Below are 21,309 nucleotides of genomic sequence, written 5' to 3'. Positions count from 1 at the left end.
AACATTAATGTATACAGAGATATGGATGTTATAAATCAAACATCAGTGTATACAGAGAAATGAGTAATTACAAACCAAGCATTAGTGCATACAGATGGTGGATTTCTTTAAAAAATATATATCAGAATACACAGATATTTAGGTAGTTATAAAACAAATATTTAGTGTATAAAGAGGGTTTAGTACTTTATAACTTGTACATTTTAGCACATATAGGATTGAATACGTCATAAAATACGTTAAAGCATACAGCGTATTGGGTATGTTACAAACCAAGCATTAGATTATGTAGAGGGTTATAAATCAGACATTAGAGCACACAGACGATTGAGTACGTTATAAACCAAACATTACAGTATAAAAAGCATCGAGTATGTTATTGTTATTTTTAACAAAATATATTCTCGCTAATTTCTAAACCTCGTACTATGAAATGGTTGCTGGAAAGTCATGGTTTATATACCGAAAACTGTCTAAATATTTAAAAGCCAATAAATCTGCATTTGTTATAAAAACATAAGTACACGATATTTTCACATTCCTCTAATTTGTTCATGGTGATTTCATCACACATATCTGATTTCGGAGTTGTAACTGACTAATGTGAAAGAAAAAACTTCAGTTAAACTTGCTTGATAAACGATGTAATTGTGTAAACCTCAGGAACAAAACAAAATATAAAAATGAAATCAAATATTTAGTTATACATCATAAATTTAGAATAATTAAACGAAAGAATCTAATGTGTTTGACATGAATAAGAAAAAAATAATTCCTCGTTTTTTCTGTATCAAGAAATTGTTTATTTTGCTGCAGTATCAATTTTGAAAATATTATTATCTTTGAATCTGTTATAGTGATTAATAAAAATGTATTTAATTGTGTCAGTGTATTCCAGATAAGACGGCTTTTAAATGTAATATATTTGGTGTGAATAGAAATTCTATTTCATCAATTTAGATGCCCCCCGCTAGTGCAGCGGTATGTTTCCGGATTTACAACGCTAAAATCAGCGATTCGATTCCCCTCGGTGGGCTGAGTAGATAGCCCGATGTGGTTTTGCTATAAGAAAAACACACACACATCAATTTAGATACATTATGTTGTAATGATAAGTAAATAAATACAAATTATCGATACTCGTATAATTTTAAAATAAGCTGAATAGTTATTATACAACGTATTGGAATACATACATTTAATGTGTGTGTTTTCTTAAAACAAAGCCACATCGGGCTATCTGCTGAGTCCACCGAGAGGAATCGAAACCCTGATTTTTGCATTGTAAATCCGTAGACTTATCGCTGTACCGCTGTGCAGAGATAAACGGTCAACCATGGCCAGATGGTTAAAACACACGACTCGTAATTCGAGGGTCGCGGGTTCGAATCCCTGTCACATTAAATATGCTCGCCCTTTCAGCCGTGGGGACGTTATAATGTTACGATCAATCCCACTTCGTTAGTAAAAGAGTAGCCCAAGAGTTGGCAGAGGGTGGTAATGACGAGCTGCCTTCCCTCTAGTCTTACACTGCTAAATTAGGGAGGACTATCGCGGATAGCCCTCGAGCAGCTTTACGCGAAATTCAAAACAAACCAGAGATAAATAAATCTAATTCACATAAAGGTATGAGAGACAGCGCAAAAATAAATTTCACGCAGTAATATGAAATTTGCACAAATATAATCGACTATTAATACAATGTAGAATGAAAAACAAAAATATGAATAGGGAAAACAGCCACTTATACTCCTCACCTTGCTACATTTTTCAGATACTATCGCCAAGAACTAAGTTTCGGAAAAAGATGGTGCCATACATGATATATTCTTTGTTTCACTATTTCCTCTGAATTATAGTAGTTTCGTCGAATTCACGGATGAACAGTGCTGCTTGGGAAAGAAACCTAAAAAAGGAGAATAGTTGTTGTTTTGAATTAAGCACAAAGCTACTCAATGGGCTATCTGTACTCTGCCCACCACGAGTATCGAAACCAGGTTTTTAGCGTTGTAAGTCCGCAGACATGTTGCTGAGCCAGTGGGGAGCAAAGGAGAATAGACCCATTATAGTGCTGTAACGATTATAGATTATATTTATATTTTAGTTATCTTTCCTTTTAAAATATAAGTTTAGTAGTCTGTGTTTTTTTATAGCAAAACCACATGATGCTATCTGCTGAGTGCACCGAAGGGAATCAAACCGCTGATTTTTGCGTTGTAAATCCGTAGACATACCGCTGTACAGCGGAAGACAGTAGTCTATCCTATGATGTACAATAGAAATGCATAAATGTTACACTTAATATCGTGTAACTCATCCGAAATACGTAAAGATTTAAACACAAAAGAAGCTCTCTAATATCGCAATACTCAATTTAGATACTCGAAAAATTACAAAATGATTCACATAGTACCACCACACTCATATTAAATTCATGAACATTTATAAAAAGTACATATAGTGGTAATGCGATACTTACCCTAAACTCGCGAAGACTTACATATATATTAATACACATAATATCGCGATACTCACCTAATTAACATTCAAAAATTGTATGGCGAATACCGTTTTGCCTATTTTAAGTTAGTGAAGATTTAGTAGATTAGTACATCATATATAGCGATTTTTGTTTATTCTTATACGAAAGCTTACAGAAGTAGTACGTCTTATACATGTATTAGCAATTAGTGTGCAGAAATATTGAAAAATGGGAAAGATTTGTGATTTGATTTTTCATTTTTTGTTTTTTACATAAAAGTAAAAGAGAAGTTACCTTTAATCCAGTAAATAATTTATATATAAAAGTTACCTTCCTTCAAGATACGGGTTTGAGCATTAAAGAATTTAACAATATAAATCTAGTTATAAATTATAATTGAATACTTATTTTAAACTCCTGCAATTAAAGTTTATTTATGATATATTTACCACCAGATAAGGTAACAATCAAGATCGAATTATCATTGTAGTACTATAAGTAACTGATAATGTAGGTGTTTTTATAATTGTAATATTACACTTTAGTATACTGTAAATTTTACGAATAAGCTTATTAAATGCTATCCTACCTGAACAATGGTTTTCAGGACGTTATAAAAGCATTATTAGAGCTAAAACAAGCAAATTTAATTCTAATGAACCTATTTTACTGTAAAGTGTTTAGCAACATGTTTCAGCATGTGTATGGGGTAGTTTGTGAATTTAGGAAGAAAAGAATGAAACTATGTTACCCTAGGGCATAGATGAAAGATATAACTGACGAACGGAGATTAAAAAGGAATAGCAAATATGCAATTTTTGTGGTACATGTAGGGGATAATGAGGTAGGTAAAGGTAGAAAAGAGAAGGTGATTAATACGTACGTCGGGTTAAAGGTATTTAAAGAAGGAATGTACAACTTATTTTGTCAGGAATATTATCCAGAATTAACTATGGTATGATATTATCCGTAATTCACTAAGGCTAAATGATAGGCTTATATTGGTATGTAAAAATGAACAGATTTACTGGTTGGACTTGAAGTGATCCTTCAAGTGCAAAATGGGAGCTCTTTGGAATGGATGGTTTACATTTAAATAGGATATGGGCTGGCTTGTCTGCTAAGACTATTAGCTCAGATGTAAGGGAAAGAGTAGACCATGAAGAGAGCAATGATAAACTAAATGAAAAAAAAAAAAAGAAGAGGTTGAGAAAACTTTAGTATAAGAAATGGGTATAAAACTTACAAGGATAGGGTTAATTGTAGTATTGTAATGCTAGAAGTATAAGAAATAAAATTGATAACGTTAGAGTGTTGTTAGGAACATAATATTTTGATATAAAAAGAATAACTGAAATATGTTTAAAGGTGGATGATTTTGATGACAGAAATTTCTTTGAAATACAGGGTTACAGGCTATTTAATTGGAATAGAATATTAAGAAACGGGGACTGACTTTATATTAAAATATGAGTTACATCCTGTTGGAGTTGAGAATATAAAAAATAATAGCCATGACACTGAATCCATTTGAGTTTCTATTAGTGGATATAAAGGAAAAATGTTTTTAGTGGGTTACAGACCACCAGATGTTAATGATGAAATTTACAATGAGGATTTCAGCTTTTAGTAAACATTTTGCTACAAGTGGGTGTTCTCGTCATCACTGATTATTTTAGTAAAAAAAGTCATTATTATGGTTGATTTTAATTTCAGGCATGTAGATTGGGAAATGCTGGAGTCAAACTGTGGAAGAAAGAAAGAACTTTGGAAACAGCTCAAGATGGCTTTCTTTACCAATTAGTCAATGAACCTCCCAAAAACTGTTGTTTTTAGATTTATTGCTAACTTTAAAATATAGAAATGATTAAGAGGGTTGAAATTTCAGAACATCTGGGAGTAAGTGATCAAAACTTCAAAACTGAATTATTATTTTTAAGCAGTTTTAGGGTAGATTTTTGTGTAGCTTTTACATAACTGGGAGTTTTTGTAGATTTACAAGTGTTAGGGAAAACAGATAATACCATAAGGTATGCTTTTGTCAAGGATAGGAAAGTTATAGTTGAAGACAATTCTCTAGTTAAATAAAAGTTGTGTGTGGAGTGTATAGGACCAAAAAAAATACACTTATGCTCTCCAGGAGCAGGAGGTACAGGATATAGCTGATAAGAGTCAGAGAGATAGTTAAGAATTCTACTATCAGCACAGTTTTGGTGCTAATGTTGAGGATTGTGATGTAAGGAAAGATGGATCTTGATGAGTATAATTTAATAAAAGGTGTCAGTTTGATTTTGTCAGGAATAAATTCTGGGGATAAGCTGCTAAGTAGGTTACTATGATTGAATATCAAGCTTTGATTAGTATGTCGGGAAGAACAAATAGGTTGGCTAGATTTGTAGGATAATTTTAATGGGAAGGTTAATCGTTCTGAAATGTAGGCTTACACATAAAAAAGCAGGAGCTAGCATGTTAGCAAAGGCTCTTAACTCAGCTGTAGTGGTAAATTTAAACTAGGGCTACACAGAAGTGAGGGCTATGATATTAGTAAAACTAGAAATATAATTGATAAGAAAACATGTACAACAGGTGCAAAATATGAATTTGTTTTAAAATATCTAACTAATTGTTGCTGTTGCAATGCTAGGAATATTAGAAATAAAGTTGTTCAAAGCAGTTGAGAAAACTGAGGATTTTGATATTATGGGTATCACTGAAACATGGTTGGATATTAACAACTTTGATAGAATTTTTTCAAAATACTAGGCTACAGATTAGTTACTAGAAATAGAGTATGAAAAACAAAAGTGGAGTAGTAGCTTCATATGTGAGGAGTGAATTGCATCTGCTGAGTTAGAGCATATTAAAGAAAAGAGCAGTAAGTTTGAGTCAGTTAGTGTGTGTCAGATTTTCATGTAGATGGAAAAGTCTTGTAATTAAGATTTGTTATAGACCATGAGATTAGAATGTTGAAGTTAATCAAACTGTATAATGAGATCAGAATGGTAGCTGAAAAAGATGTTATTATGGAAGACTTTACTTTTAAGGGTATTGATTGGAGAATTTTCAGTCTGACAGTGAGGGGAATAGGTTTTTGAAAACTTGTAAATTTATATACCAGCTGGTGTCAGAACCTACAAGTGAGGAAGCTAGATTTAATATTAGCATCTTGTGTTAATATGATAGAAGTTGAGATTCATGAGCATTTAAGAGTACAAGCAACCATTGCACTTTTAGGTTTGGAATTTTACTGCTTGTAGAATTTAAAAATGACTTTACCCTGCTTCTAAATTTCAGGAAAGCCAATTTTTATGGAATGAGACATGATCTGTCATCCATAGATTGGACTTAAGAGTTGGGATCTTGAACAAATGCAGGAACAGATAGGGTAGTAAAGTAGAATAAGCCATTATGGTTTAGTATAGGCTTAAGAAACCATATTAGGGATAAACATAATAAATTCAAGAAATTCTAACTTACTGTAAATAATGAGGACTTGTAGGATATCAAGAGAACTGGTTTAAAAGGAAAATAGAAGGGTAAAAACTCCATATAAAAGAGGGTTGGCTGAGAGATTAAAGTCAAACAATAAGGAAGTTTTAGGTATGTGATTGATAAGCAAAATGTTAGAATTAGAATTGAGCATCTTAAACGTGATAGTGGGAAGCTGATCTCAGAAGATGATGAGATCATAAACTTGTTTAATTATGTCTTTTTCAGATTTTATAAAGGAAGATGAAAGTGTTATGCCTTAATGTATGTTCAGCATACAGTTCTAGTATGTGCTATTTGTAGTTGTGAAGGGCTAGATATGTCTGCCATTAAAATCTCATAACAACAATAAGGTTATCACCTTGTTGATAGTACCTTTAATTCATCTTCTGTATAGCTGTCCTTGCATGGTGTGCACACTTGAAATGATAGTTGTTAATCAGTTTTCTTTTAGTCTCCAGTGTGATCCTTTCTTAGGCATATATATTTGATGAGCAACAGAATGACGGAAGCAACAACGAACATTTGACTTGTGTGTGTATGCTAGTAAACATTTAATTCTTGAATGTTTTGGAATATACATATTCAGTCTTTATGGAGCTATATTGATCAAACTATGTCACTTACTGTCGATACGCATATCAGATGTTCATTGTTGCTACCATAGTTCTGTTCTTAACCATGGACCTTTGATTCCCGTACAATGAATCTGTAGCTATATATTAGATATCTGTAATCAGTCAGTTTGTGGATGCAAAATTACACTGATTCCATGCAATGTTCTTTTTTTGGTTTCAACTTACATGTTTGAAATTGGAACATATTTTTGGTGTATTCCTTTTTCTTTAGCAATAGTAATTGGCATGTTTTTTTTTGTTTTGTTTTTTGCTGTTATCTAATGTTTTGACATGAATTACACGATCTCTGGTTCTGATTCCACACATACAAATACCATGTGTAATTCTTAATCACAGTCCTTGAATTTTGTCACTACATTCATTCTTTTGGTCTGCCCATTTGTATCTCCTTTCATTAATTAACTTGAGCAGTTTGAATATCCACTATCTGTTTACTAGGCCACTCACAGCTCCATCCACTAGAATTCCACCAACCAGCAGCACTTTAGGGTGATCTGGTCAGTCATTCATGGTTATCATAAGGGTCATATGAGTGAAACTTACATCATACTTCCACCCTGCCCAACGATCTCCTTCACTGATCCATTTCTATCTTTCACGAACGAGGACAAGGGCTTGAACTTTGGAAGATGTTTGCCATATTTAAACAGCACAAATAAATGGATCTTTGGTTATTTAATCATTTGTAATTTAAGTAATGTTTTATTTAAAACATTCCATCAGTGGTAGTAAAACGTTTTCAATGTTTAATTATTAATTTATTTTATTTGCACAAGACTAGTTGCAGATTACTGAAAATGATTAAAAACTGGTGACCATTTCTTCAAAATGTTCACAATCTAAAAGATTGTGACAATAATTTCTAATGATATCTGTCACATAAAACCAATAATAAATTGGAAAATTACTTATAAACTAAAACAAGGTAAATATAGAAAGATGAATGTCATGCTAGAACAATGTTGTCCACAAAATTATGAAGCAAGCACTCCTTCATCTTACTTTTTTTTTCTCTCTCTCTCTTGCTTAGTGTACATGCTTGTATTGGAGGAATACAATTGTGTTAATTGGAATTACAAGTAACCATAATTTAGAATTTAAAGATTGTAATGCAAATTTGAGAGTTTTCTTCCATCTAATAATAATAAGTGTGGTCCATTGGTTAGCAAGTCTGACTGTGTATCTGGTCTTCTTTAACATCCCATTTACTCGGAGAAAACAAACAGAAAAACGTCCTTTGTACTTTGGGCACATTTTACAGATAGGTGAGTCATGTGACAATCACAGTTTGTATAAGATCGCTGTGGAATGCAACATGCATCAAACTATGTTTTAGTTTTGTTTGGTGTTTTGTAAGTAGTGTGATGCCACAGAAAATTAATCATTATTAGAAAGATATGTAGAACTCATTCATGATGCAAAGTATTCATACTCCCACAAAACAGCTACAGTATGTGAAAAATTTAACACTTGCATAGTAAAGTTTAAATAATTATAGGCACCCATAGAGACCTATTCATCATATTATTAAAGTTGCAGTTACTGGGACCAATGTAGTTGTTGACATCAACCACAACCTTTCAGATACTGACAAGAAAGGTTTTCGAAGTACTGACTCACCTTCAAGATGTATGATAGTATTCAAGATCGGATGAAACAGACCAAGCAGTGCACTTACACTAAAAAAATTCATCATTGGGCAAGTTTTTTACAAAAGAGTTTTCAGTGGTGTTCAAAGTGTCCACAATATGAAAAGAATGTTCTGAAAATTTTCAATTAAAAAGTAGGCACAATGTTGTGGTCAAACACATTATGTTTATTGTGAATTCTAGAAGCCAGAACTTAAGAACATGAAAAAATATATATTAGACTTCTCTTGCTTGCTCACTTCTTTGTGGGTATTTGGGTATGTTTATTTCTTAAATACCCAGGAGGGTCAGGTGCACTAGACCTCTTCCTCCATCCCAAGCTGTCATGTTGGCTCCTGGTAAGAATTTGTTGTTGTTGTAGTGCTTTTGGGCCTGAGTGTCCCACAGTACTCTGGCCCTTTTCTGGGCAATGTCCATGTATTGTCTTGATTTGCTCCTTTTTTCTTTTTTCCTTTATCCATTTATTATTTTTTTATATTTCTGTTCGTTTTTTTTTCCCACTTGTATATATTCCTTTTTTCCATATATATTTATCGGAAAAATAAAATAATAATAATAATATATAAAATAAAACAAAAAGAAAAGAAATAAAATAATACTAGTTTTAAGTGTAGTGCATGGTGGCCTGCTTGATTTATATTTCTCAAATATATATTTATAGGAGAGAGGTACTCAGGACTATGTTCATCATGTAGAGATCACACTAAATTATTTTTATGCCAATTCTTATTAAAATAATTTAGTGTATTATACAAGAGTCTTACAGATATTGTCTCTATGTTTGCATACTTATGCATGAATGTGGATGAAGTGCTACGTGGTACTTTATAGGCTGAAGTTAAGATTGAATTTTGTATTTTTTGTAGTTTGTGTAATTGTTTTTTGTGTTATGTTTACCCAGGCAGAAGATGTGTATTCTATTATAGGTCTAATATATATTTTATAGATTTTTATTATATTATCAGGTGATGTGCCTTGATTTTTACTTGAAAGACTTCTTGCATAATTTGCTCTTTTCCAGATTCTAGTCAGGATATTGTTTGTATGCTGTATCCACGTTAATTTGGTATTGTAAGTTGATCCTTAAAATTTAGCAAAGTAGTAGTCTGTAAAAGTGGCCCATTCATATATAATTTTGGTGGGTCTTGGGTTTTCGTAATATTTATTTTTATTCTATATTTCTAGCAGTATTCTTCTAAATTATTCAGGATTGGTTGGAAGATTGTTGCTGCAATTGAAGGAGTGGGGGCATTTTTCCAGACCGCTACATCGTCAGCAAATTATGATTCAAAACTGAAGTTTAGGTCTGTCAGTGACATTACTCACATACATGATAAATAAGATAAGGATAACTACCCCTCCCTGTGGGACTCCTGCTTCAGGTGAAAAGGAACTTGAGTGGGCCCTATTCACATCATTACACGTTCTATTGTCCAGAAAGTTAGATAGCCAGCGAATAATTCCCTGGGGTAAATCCATTTCCATTAACCGGTAGCGTAATCCGTTATACCACACCGTATCAAATGCTTTCTCAATGTCGAGAAAGCAAGCTACAGTGCATTCGTTTTTGTTAAAGCTGTCTGTAATTGTTTCTGTTAATCTGATTAGGTGGTTTGTATTTTCTAAATCCATTTTGAATTTCAGTTAACTTGAATTTACTTCTAAGTATATAGATAGTCTGTTACTAATTATTCTTTCTAATATTTTGTCGATGCAACTGGTTAGACTAATTGGACAGTAATTGTTTGGTTTATTTGCTGGCTTTCCTTCTTTCTGGAACATTAAAATTTCTGCTTCCTTCCAAGAAACAGGAACATATCCAGCTAATAATGTTAAATAAGGTTGTTAGGTGTTCATATAATTTCTGAGTACCATGTTTTAGGAGGATAGCTTGTATACCATCTTCTCCAGGAACTTTGTTGTTTTGTGTTTTTGATAACTGTTAGTACTTTTGTTAGTTATCTTTTATTAGTTGATGAGTGCTTCAGTCTATTGTTTTATCTGGTTTTATTAATGTTTTTACTGGGAATTTGGGCATGTATATGGTTTTGTTATGTTCAGTGAAGTTATTGACTTTATTATAAAAGTATTTGTTCATGTCTGGTTTATGGTGTGTTTTGAACGTGTTTTGTAGGTGGTCTTTAAATATCTGCTTTTTCTAGGTTAGTGTAAGCTGTTTTGCCATGTAATTCGAGTGGTGGGTACTCTTTGTTTTTCCTGTGCTAGTATATCTTTTCAAGTGTTTTCCTCTACGTAAAAAATTTTCTCAACCCAAACGAGCCGTTTTTACATATGCTTTATGATTTAATTGTGAGCAGAAGGTGTCCCAAATGTCTTCTTTTTGTTGTTGGATTTGATGTCTTATTTTATTTCTTAGTGTTTATTCGTGATTTTAGTGTTGCGTTTCGATTTTGTATGTACTGTCTGCGTAGTTTTCTTCTTTCTTTTATTAGGTGTATTATTTCTTGATGTGGTTGCCATATGTGTGTTGATGTGAAGTGTTTTTGTTTCGGTATTAAGCTGTTGGCTGCATGGTTTAGGCCAGGGGTCACCAAACTACGGCCATCGAGGTCATTTAGTCCGGCCCGCCAGCAGCTAGCCGTTTGGAAATAAAAAGTGACATTTCATCAAATGTCCGACTGTCATAACAAAATAAATCACAACGATGGTCGCTTTAAGCTGGCAAACACAAGACGTTATGATAAAAAGAAACAAGCCTGTCACGCGCATTTTTAACCAATAGGAAAATTCTTCTTTCATCCTTGCTGCCCGTTTATTCTTATGGAGGCCTGTATCTATGAAAGCATTAGGATTTCGAAAACAAGTACAGACTTAACCCTCGTCCTATCGACTCGTCTTGTGAATTCAGCGGCCTAGGGTTACCGCTTCAGCAAGCTCATTTCTCTCATTAGTCGGGTTATGCGCTTTTCGTAACTCGTCTTAGGTAAGTGTCATGGCAAACGTACGCTTCAATATATTTTGTTTGTGCGTTCTTGGACCAGTACAATACTTTTCTCATAGCGTTCTGTGTTTCACATTTTCAAATCCTGTTTGGTTTTTTTCACCCATCGTTATGGCTACTTTTAAAAGAAGAAAAGTGGGCTCTGAGTGTCGTGCTTTCAATGAAGAATGGGGAGAAAAGCACTTCTTTGTGGAAACAAAAAAACTAGAAAGCTACTTGTGTGATATGCACCGAAAGTGTTGCCGTTTTGAAAGAGTACAATCTTCTGCGTCACTATGAAACAGAACATCTATCAACATATATTTGAAATTTTCAGGAAAGTTCCGTTCTGAGAAATTTAAATCCATGAAACGTGTTTTTGAATCTCAAAAGAATCTGTCACTCGTACAAATTACAAAATAGTACATAGCATGGCAGAGCGAGGAAAACCTTTTACTGACGGCAACTTCATCAAAGAGTGTATGATGGAAGCAGCAAATGAGCTGTGTCCTGTAGAACCAATTTCTTTGAAAATATCAGCCTTTCAGCAACTTCCGTTGTACGGAGAGCAGAAGAACTTGGAGGGAACATCGCATTACAGAAACGCCAAAACGCTAGAAACTTCCTATGGTATTTTCTGGCACTGGATGAGTCTACTGATCTCTCGAGTACGTCACAACTTCTCGTGTTCATTCGTGAAGTTAATTTGTACTTTCACATCACGGAAGAGTTGGAATCAGTTTGAAGCATGTACGGAACTACAACTGGAGAAGACATTTATTGGAAGTGAATGAAACTTTGCAAGACTATAATTTTCAGTGGAATCAGCTTAGATGTTTAACAGTTCATGGAGGAAAAAACATGGCTGGAGTAAAGAAGGGTCTGGTGGGGCTGATCAGGAAACAGTTGGAAAATCTTCAACTCCCAAGTGCTCTGTTCATACACTGCATCATACATCAGCAAGCACTCTGTGGGAAAAGACATAGATATTTCTTGCGTACTGAAACCAGTCATTTCTGCAGTGAACTTCATTCGAGGTCATGCACTTAATCATCGCCAGTTCAAGGCGTTTCTTGAAGAAATTGATTCGTATTTCTGTGACTTGCCTTATCACACGGCCGATCCACTTCTGTCGGATCCAACCTGGTTGTCAATGTTGTCATTTTTGGTTGACGTCACATCCTACATGAATGAATTGAACTTGAAACTTCAGGGGAAGGATAACCTTGTCTGTGATCTCTATAGAATCATTAAAGGATTTCGGAGAAAGCCATTGTTTGAAGCACATTTGGAAGGAGTAAACCTCTCTTATTTTCAGCGTTTCAATGAGTTTCATGCTGGAATCACAGAAGATGTCAACCTGGAGTTTCAGGAAAAGATTATTGGTGATTTAATTAAGCATTTTTAAGAGAGATTTTCGGATCTCAACAGAATCGAAAGTGACATTCTCCTTTTTCAGAATCCTTTTGATTGTGTCATTGATGACGTGCCAGTGTAACTTCAGATAGAGGTCATGAATTTGTAAGGAAATGACTTGTTGAAAGCAAAACACAGAGAGGGGTAACTTATTGAATTTTACAGCTGCATAACTGAAGATGATTTTCCAAAGCTGAAGCAGTTCGCATCTGGTATGGCATCAGTGTTCGGAACAACTTGTCGGTGAAAAAGCATTTTCAAAAATGAAACGTGAAGTCTGTACATCGATCAAGTTTGACTGATGAACATTTGAAAGCAATTCTAATGATTGGGTGCAGCAAGTCAAAACCGAACATTGAAGATATTTTGAATATCATAAATTTCATAAATCTCACTAACATTTTTGCGGCTTTGAGAAATTCGATATGTACTCACTATGTGCGATGTGACAATTGTTTTTGCTAATGTCACCTTCTTTGATAACCTTTTGGTAAATAAAAACGTTGGTTGTATTTCTGTTTGTTTTTTATTTCATGTGTGTATTGCATGCTACTCCCACATGGCTAATGTGACATCCTAAACTTAGTGTTAAGTCTTTTACAGAGAGCTTTCGTTCTAGCTTATGAGTATTGAACATAATGATCATGTGGCCCGCGCTTCTCATTCCCCAAGTAAGAAAAAAGTTTGGTGACCCCTGCTTTAGGCACTCAGAGATTATATTACTATATGCATCTATATCTGATGCGTCCGCGGCGAAGTTTAGTACTTCAGTTGGTAAAATTTGGTCTATGATTGATTGAAATATTGACCAATTAGCTTTTTTAATTTAGTTTATCTTTTACTTTAATTTGTACTCGCAACCCCGGCATGTCCCTCAACTATTGTCTTATAAGTACCGTGCGCTAACCAACTGCGCCACTGGGGATAAGATTAGGCTTCTCTCAAATAAGGTAACACACATTTTAAAAAATGTGCCAAATAGCCTATAAAATGGTCACAAACATTTTATATTCTTCTTCCTGAAAATTGTAACATAAAACAAGAAAACCTTAAAGCAGTTTACCTTACACAACAAATAAATTTTATTTGAGGAAAGTATTTTCTGTAGCCTGAAGGTAAACTTGAAACACTACAACTAGATTAAGAATTTAATGTATTTTAGAAAAACATATCTACACAGTACTGATGTATAGATATATAATTTGCTCTTCATCAGTGTATTGAGTGTTTTTCAAAATATTAAAGTTATCTTCACATGCTGTGGGAATTTATATTACCTCACAAGAACTGATGTGTGTTACCAGTGCTTAGCATTACTAGTGACATTTGTTATTTATCTGTCATTAAACACTCTTATTAAAGATATATGTACTCAATATGCCCGTCACCAGTCGTGATAATATCTTACATTGTATATTAAGCTGTATCTGCCCTTATCAATGCTGAACATCAATATTATCGAAAGTGAAAAGCAACAATATTTGTTGGAAGAATGCGAGCGAGAACAGTTTCGAAATTTCTACAAACTCGCATGATTCTTGTAAAAAGCCGAGAGACGAAAAACAATATATTGTTGGTGAGCTGCAGTGACTGTGGTATGGACCTAGGAAACTAACGGTGCTAACGTCTATTAATAGGAAAGATACATTATTGCACCACGAAAGTTAATTGATATCGAGTATTACCAACCGTTCAAATTAAATGAATAGCTTCAGACGTTATTATTCCTCCTGGGACATTAGATATTTTCGCCGAAAGAAATGAATTAGTAAAAGGTATGTATGAGACTAGTTAAGAAAGGCGGCATGAGCTTAAGCAAGGTTCAATAATATCGATTTGTTCGGCGTGATAGCGGATCATCGATAAAATTTTGTTTTAAACCGGATATACGACTGGGTATTGTCTGTAAGTTTCTAAAACTGTTGTATGTAAACCATCATTTGTAAAAATTATTAGTAATAACCGTAATTATAAATTGTTTTATTTGCATATTAAAATATATTTACGTGAAAAGAAATTGGGTGTATCAATCTTGTTGGCAAATAATATGAATTTAATAAATTATTAACTAATAGGCTCAAATTCGAACTTCCGGTTGTTTGAGATGTTAATACGAAACGTACAGAACATAATACATCGGAGAGTCGTCTGAAATAAAATTATAATACGTAAGAATGCAAACTGTGGCATTGTTTACTTCTCGTTGCTGTGTCCTACGTTACATTCTGTTTTCACATACGTTGTTTCATTTCAAAACGTACGTTAAGGTTTGTCGCCCTCCGCTAGTACAGCGGTAACTCTACGGATTTGCAACGCTAAAAGCAAGGGTTCGATTCCCCTCGGTGGGCTCAGCTATAAGAAAACACACCCACGTTAAGGTTTGTCGTTAACTAATAGGCATGTTTCTTTCTCGAAAAAGAATGTTTGCTCGGTGCGTCTCCAAGTGATTGAAAAAGTAATAAATTTTAATTATATATAAGAAGATTTACATATCAATGAAAGAAATAATAACATTTTAAGGTAATACATTAAGATTATTTTAAAATTCTTGCAAAAACTGAACCATTGGTTAATAAATACATGTATATCAACAAGTATTATCGTACTTATTGTACAAGAAATATTGTTAAGCGTAACTGTATAATAGCAACGTAACGGTAATTCGAAAAAGAAACGTTACTCACGATTTGAACTGTATTGAAATTCAAATTTACAAGTATTAGTAAATGAAAATAGCGGTATTAAGTAGAAGTACAAATAAAACAAAATAAAGCAAATTGATTTTTTTTATTTTACAAAGTTCTCTAAAAGGAATTAGCCGGTAAAACTGTCTTCGATTTTAAAAGTAAACAGTTGCTGACTTGAGTTCGAGTAAAAAGGCCTAAATTAACTAAGTTAATTAATTAATGTAATATAAACCTTCTCATCGTAATATTCACATAATCTCGACAAACGCTTCAAGTTTTTTCCATTAATTACAAAATGGTTATTTAAAGAATGATTAATTAAAGATCTAAGTTGTTATTTAATATATGAACAAGAGAATCCTCTTGAAAGAGTTTTTCGAAACAAATGTTAATGGCCTAATCTAATTGTTTCCAAACCTTTTTGGACAAGAACCCGAGAAATAAATCTTTTTAGGTTTCGCAGGCCGGAGGGGTCGTGGTAAAATTAAGTAGGGATGCATGCATTATCCGCATACATCATCACTAATTTATTTCTAATAAGGGCACATATTGAAAATATTTACACAATCATCTTTTTTATCATTAGTGAGAAGCATGAAACTGGTGTTTTTCTGACAAAATTACACTTAATTGAAATTCAAAGTTAGTGTTACCTGTCATCAAAAGTGATTACAAATGCTCATCATATAAGGATTATCTGTAATTAGATTTCATGTACTTCATCTTTGAAAATGTCTTCACAGAAATAGGTAGTGCCAAAAACTGAAATGAATCCACAAGCAAAAGTTTTTAAATGAACATTGATCACTTGAAAGGCATTTATTTATAGAACTCTGTCAGTTTCCCTTCTTTGGATTTGTCCTTCAACATGTCCTTAAATTGCAGATCAGTCACTGTCATTTGAACTTCAGGTGGCAGTTGATCAATAACACAATAAAATGTGTTTTGGAAGATCCTTATTTCTCTTGCTCTCACATCAAGATCAGAAAAAGCTCATTGAACCAAAGTTTCAGATCAGAAATGATATCTTGTGGAAATGGGGATCCCGCTTCTTGCTTGAATTTATCACAACATGAAAAGTGTGTGAAGCAACCCTTCATCAACTGGAATACAAAAATAATTAGTTTTTTTCTTTCCGAAATGCTTTCACCTCGGTATACATATCGTACACAAGCGTGGTTTTCCATTGTAATCTAAGACTTAATTCATTCGGATACGTGGTCAAGTCTTCAGAGTATGATGATTTCAAAAGCCAGTCACTGTTTGTGACTAACGGTTGAGAACTATTGTTTTCATTCAAGAAATTTCGATCTCAGTTCTAAGCTCAAAAATCTTAAAATAACCTTCCAAAGTTATGTCATCGAACTGAAGTGTGGTAGGGCAAATCGGGATATGTTGCTTCTACTTCCGCCAAAAATTCACGAAATTATTATCAACCCTCCATGAAAAATAGAAGAATAATGAAGGGGAGCAAACCGAGAGATCAATAGTGGTAAAGGACTGACTAGGTGCGTGAAAATAAATAGAAGAACCAGTATTAAAAAGAGAAAGATTGTGATCAGAGAGCATACGCTCTACAGAGCGACCCCTCCTATCAATAACAGCACCTCCCCAGAAAGAATGATGTCCATTAAAGTCCCCCAGGATTAGAAAGGGAGACGGCAACTGTTCAACGAGAGCATCAAGGTCTGAGAATGATCATATGTCTCTCCAGGGAACAGATAGAGAGAACAAACAGTGATGGTACAAACCCAGGGAAACCCGAATGGCTACGGCCTCCAAGGGTGTGTCGAGTGGCAAAAACAGGGTGGGCACATGCTGACTAACCAACAGTGCCACTCCTTCATGCACTCGTTCATCACACAACCTGTCATTTCCGTACAAAGAAACTGTCAAAAGGTGGCTGTATCAGTAGGTTTCAGAAATGTTTCCTGTAAGGAAAGACATACAGGATGGAAGGACTTTCAGTGTTTTGATGTCATCCAGGTTAGAATATAAACTTCGACAGTTCCATTGTATCGAAGTAGTCATTTTTTTATGTGTAGGTGAAGAGCCATTCTGTCTTCGACTACGTTTTTTCTTTAATTTTCTCTATTCGAGGGAGGTCTATCGACCTCCATGGATCCTGTCCTGGGTCGATTGAGCAGGTCTCTGTCGTTGGAAGAGGATTTCAGCGACTGAGGACGTGATGGAATGATCGTTCAGCATCTTGGGGCAGGAGAAAATGATGTACCCGAGGAAATGCCCGTACCCGAAACCAAAGGAAGTAAATTTTGAGGTTTGCTGGAATGCATACGAGGGACAGAGATGGGTATTGACATTGATTTATTAACTGTTTTAATCATGGAGGTCAAAAGCATCTTCATATGTTTTGAGAATGGTTCTTTCAGAGGCATGGAGAGATCCATCTGTACTTTTACTGTAGTAGTGCAGTAGTATACGTTTGAGATGAAGTGTTGGACAGTGACTTTTGAGCCTCAGGGTAAGTAATGTTTCGAATTGTTTTCAAATGCTGCACCTCTCTTTCTTCTAACTGCTTAGGGCAAGAAAGAAACTGCGATGGGTGAGAGTCGTTACAGTTAACGCAGTGAGGGTCTGTTTCACACTGATAGGCGTCATTGTCCTTCACACTGCAATGAGCACACGTCAAGGAACCACGACATGATGTCCTTGAGTGACTGAACTGCTGCCACTGGAAACATCTGAAAGGATTTGGAATATATGGCCGTACCTTGCAATTAAGATAACCTACCTTGATGGTGGCAGGTGGACACGGTGATGTAAGTGTTAAAATGAGGATATTGGTCGACATCATAATTCTGTTTTTGCAAGTAGAGATATGCCTCACTGCAAAAACTCCTTGGGTGGAGAAACCAGCGAGAATCGAGGATGTTCATCAAATCCCTCTCATCAATAACTCCTAGTGACAGATTCAAAGTAACATGGGGAGTAATCTCAATGGGTATATACCCAATCACTTTTGAGTGTAAGGAGTTCACTATGTTTAGATGTGGATGTTTCCACTAATGTCACCAGAGTGAAGCATTTTGAATGTCTTTGAAGAGCCTCTAGTCCCTTCTGAACAAAAAATGGAGACATTTGCCCTAAAGGTTTGTCTGAAAGAGAATGTAAGATAAGAAAATGCAGTACATGTGTCACAGATGTTGAACATTGCTGCTTAGAATATTCAGGACGTGATGGTTAACCTATAGTCTGTTTTTACACTATTTTAATTTTTATGTTGGGGATTCATAATAAAGAAAAAATGTTTCAGTGCCCACTGAATCCACCCACCATGGAGCCCTACGAGGGGACGCACTACAACACCAAACAAGGACACTGCAGCAACGCCAGGTTTTCGTGAGCACTATACCCAAACACCAGCATCAGATACAATATCCACAACACTTGTTGAGAACATGCAACACTGGTACGTGGTTGACCCTGCCCAAGTGGACCAGTCAATTGACCCTATGGGAGCCACTCCAAGCCCGTCCGTCTACAGGAATTCAAGGTGAAATTGGTGTGTTAGGGTTCGACCACCAGGATCCTCTCCTCCCCTTCACGAGTCACCATGCATAGCAAACACGTGGGGTGATATTAAAATTCCAGAGGAGGTGAACTGAAATAACAGAACCTTCTCTGGAAGATCCCCTTATCACGTACAAGATCAATAAGTGAGATGATGCAATACTAAATAATATGACGTTTCCCAACAAATAGACAAGTGTATCACACCTGGATTGGATTTTGCTTAATTACGTTTTATTTTTTATTTTTATATCATTAGAAACAAAAATGATAAATACATCATTTTATTACTCTAATGATCTGTTGGCGAGCCGTATCGCAACTAGATTGGCTTTTACTCAATTACGTTCTAATTTTTGTTTTTATAATATTAAAAAAATTAATAAACTGTTGGTGGTCAGATAAACCGAAGTCGTTAGAAGGATGCGGTTGACGGATCGTAGTTAGGAGACCCCTGAACTAGGAGATATAACCCAGCTCTGTATTCTTTTATAGATGCACACAAAATACTTCGCCCTTACATAAAAAGTTCACCCTCCAGCCTATTCTGTATTGTTATTAACTTAATAATCGCCACCTACATTTCATAATATTAAAAATAAACAGATATTTTTGAGTCTAAAAAAGATAGGTTCAGTCTTTTTATAGAAACATCTTAACGTAAAAAAATGTCAGGGTTAGAATTACATCAAACACCGCTTGTAATTACTCACTTTTATTTAAGAATTATCCCTTTTTTATGGTTTATATTTATTTCTATTAGAACGTATTTGCTATGAATCAGTTTGTTTTATCAAAGAATAAACCATACTCTAAAACACTTCCTGTCGCTGAGATGACCAAATATAAATACTCCCAATAATATTCCCAACGCAAACATAGTCTGGCTCATGGATACGACCCATTCTCGATCACAAAATAAGTTTCACTGATTGTTTGTTGTTTGTTTTGGAATTTCGCACAAAGCTACTCGAGGGCTATCTGTGCTAGCCGTCCCTAATTTAGCAGTGTAAGACTAGAGGGAAGGCAGCTAGTCATCACCACCCACCGCCACCTCTTGGGCTACTCTTTTACCAACGAATAGTAGGATTGACCGTCACATTATAACGCCCCCACGGCTGGGAGGGCGAGCATGTTTGGCTGGTAATTGGTAATCTCTGATTACGTGAATCTGAAAGCTGTAAACATGCGGTCACAGAGTAATCTTGTTGCCACGATACTTGCATGTATACTTAGGCCTACTGACTGATACTTACGAACTATCGCTTAGATCGAAAAGCTTAGAAGCACGCCTATATTAAAGATGTACATTTCGGCTACTGGAAAAGCCTACATCTAGGCCTAATTATGCAATTCGATTGGTAAGAACACGAGAATCACAAGAACAAACACACAATTTGTAGGCCTGTGATGCAATAAAACAATTCAACAGACCAAACTGTAGGGGGTATGATCGTATGCACCATACCCCCACCTAATTTGAAGGAGCGACGTATACCCCTCATCCCCCCAGGACCTACGCCCCTGTGCGTGTGTGTTTGTGTGTGAATTTTGTCGAGTAAGAATATATATATGAGTAGGAAAACAGGTTAAAGTCGATTGAGCTTTTATTACTGATGAGGCTGGCTTATCCTGGTAGCTATGGTACAATACTCGAATTCAGAGAATAGCAGGTTTGAATCTGTCTCAAACATATTCCCTTTCCAGCAGTGAGAACGTTGTAAAATGACGGTCAATCTTACAATTCATTTATAAAATATTATCCAATGAATTGGAGGTGGTTGTTGTTGAGAAGCTGCCTTTTTTCCAGTCTAATACTGCTAAATTAGGGACGGTTAACGAGTGAAGCTGGAGGGGAGCAATGTAGTTGACTATGTCAATCAAATAACAATTTACAGTAAAAAACGAAATATTCACGAAATGAATTATAGTTTTCCTACCTTTAGGTTAAAAATAAATGGTTCCAGGACCCTTAGTTTTCCACAGATAGAAATAATTAAAAATAAAAAAAATTATCTACTATGTTACAATTTTTTTTATTTGCCCTATCAGGTTTAATACTACCTTTTCATAGAACTGATTCACAACTTACCCGACTTTTTATCTTATTGTCTGTGGAGCTGTAATCCCACTTTGGACAAGGAACCGTTACATTCTGATCAATAATTACATCCAAGGAAGTAGGTAACTCTACTAACTTGTAGCTGTAGCTTTGACACTGGCTGAATTGTTGCTTGTTAGTGTCGAACGGTATATAGACATTCTTCCATTGGGTAACTGTCCAGTTCTCTAGTTGGTGTAGGTTAACACACCAGTGGTCAGTATCGGGAGCCAAAAATGGTATGACTAACACCTTACATGCCGTTGGTACTCCTCGGTAAACAAGTAAGATTATTATGTAGTACTGAAGACGTCCTAAATTACCTATGATATCAGTGATATCCATGTTTTATTTTGATTGTTGTTTTTTGACAAA

At 34.9% G+C, this 21,309-nt stretch overlaps 1 protein-coding gene across 2 annotated transcripts; it reads right to left on the bottom strand.

The window, feature by feature from the left end:
* Positions 1-1,627: 1,627 nt before the first annotated feature.
* Positions 1,628-21,293, bottom strand: LOC143237574 (uncharacterized). 2 transcript variants are annotated; one of them, XM_076476989.1, is made up of 2 exons: positions 20,926-21,293; positions 1,628-1,906 (listed from the first exon to the last, which is right to left on the bottom strand). In XM_076476989.1, exons 1-2 carry the CDS (start codon positions 21,277-21,279, stop codon positions 1,874-1,876), a joined length of 387 nt encoding a protein of 128 aa, XP_076333104.1. In that variant the 5' UTR covers positions 21,280-21,293; the 3' UTR covers positions 1,628-1,873. The 2 variants fall into 2 exon arrangements, with proteins under 2 accessions (XP_076333104.1, XP_076333105.1); XM_076476990.1 differs by lacking the exon at positions 1,628-1,906 and adding an exon at positions 6,716-18,418.
* Between the last annotated feature and the right edge of the window lie 16 nt (positions 21,294-21,309).

Source organism: Tachypleus tridentatus, chromosome 13, assembly GCF_004210375.1.
Source record: "Tachypleus tridentatus isolate NWPU-2018 chromosome 13, ASM421037v1, whole genome shotgun sequence".
NCBI lineage: Eukaryota > Metazoa > Arthropoda > Merostomata > Xiphosura > Limulidae > Tachypleus > Tachypleus tridentatus.
Note: the sequence above shows the minus strand (reverse complement) of the source record. Positions and strands in the feature narration are given on the sequence as shown.

Coding starts and splice junctions, on each gene's coding strand:
- LOC143237574 (XM_076476989.1), bottom strand. CDS start 21,279: ATGGATATCACTGATATCATAGGTAATTTAGGACGTCTTCAGTACTAC. Junction 1,907..20,925: donor ACAATAAGATAAAAAGTCGG/GTAAGTTGTGAA, acceptor CTCCTTTTTTAG/GTTTCTTTCCCAAGCAGCAC.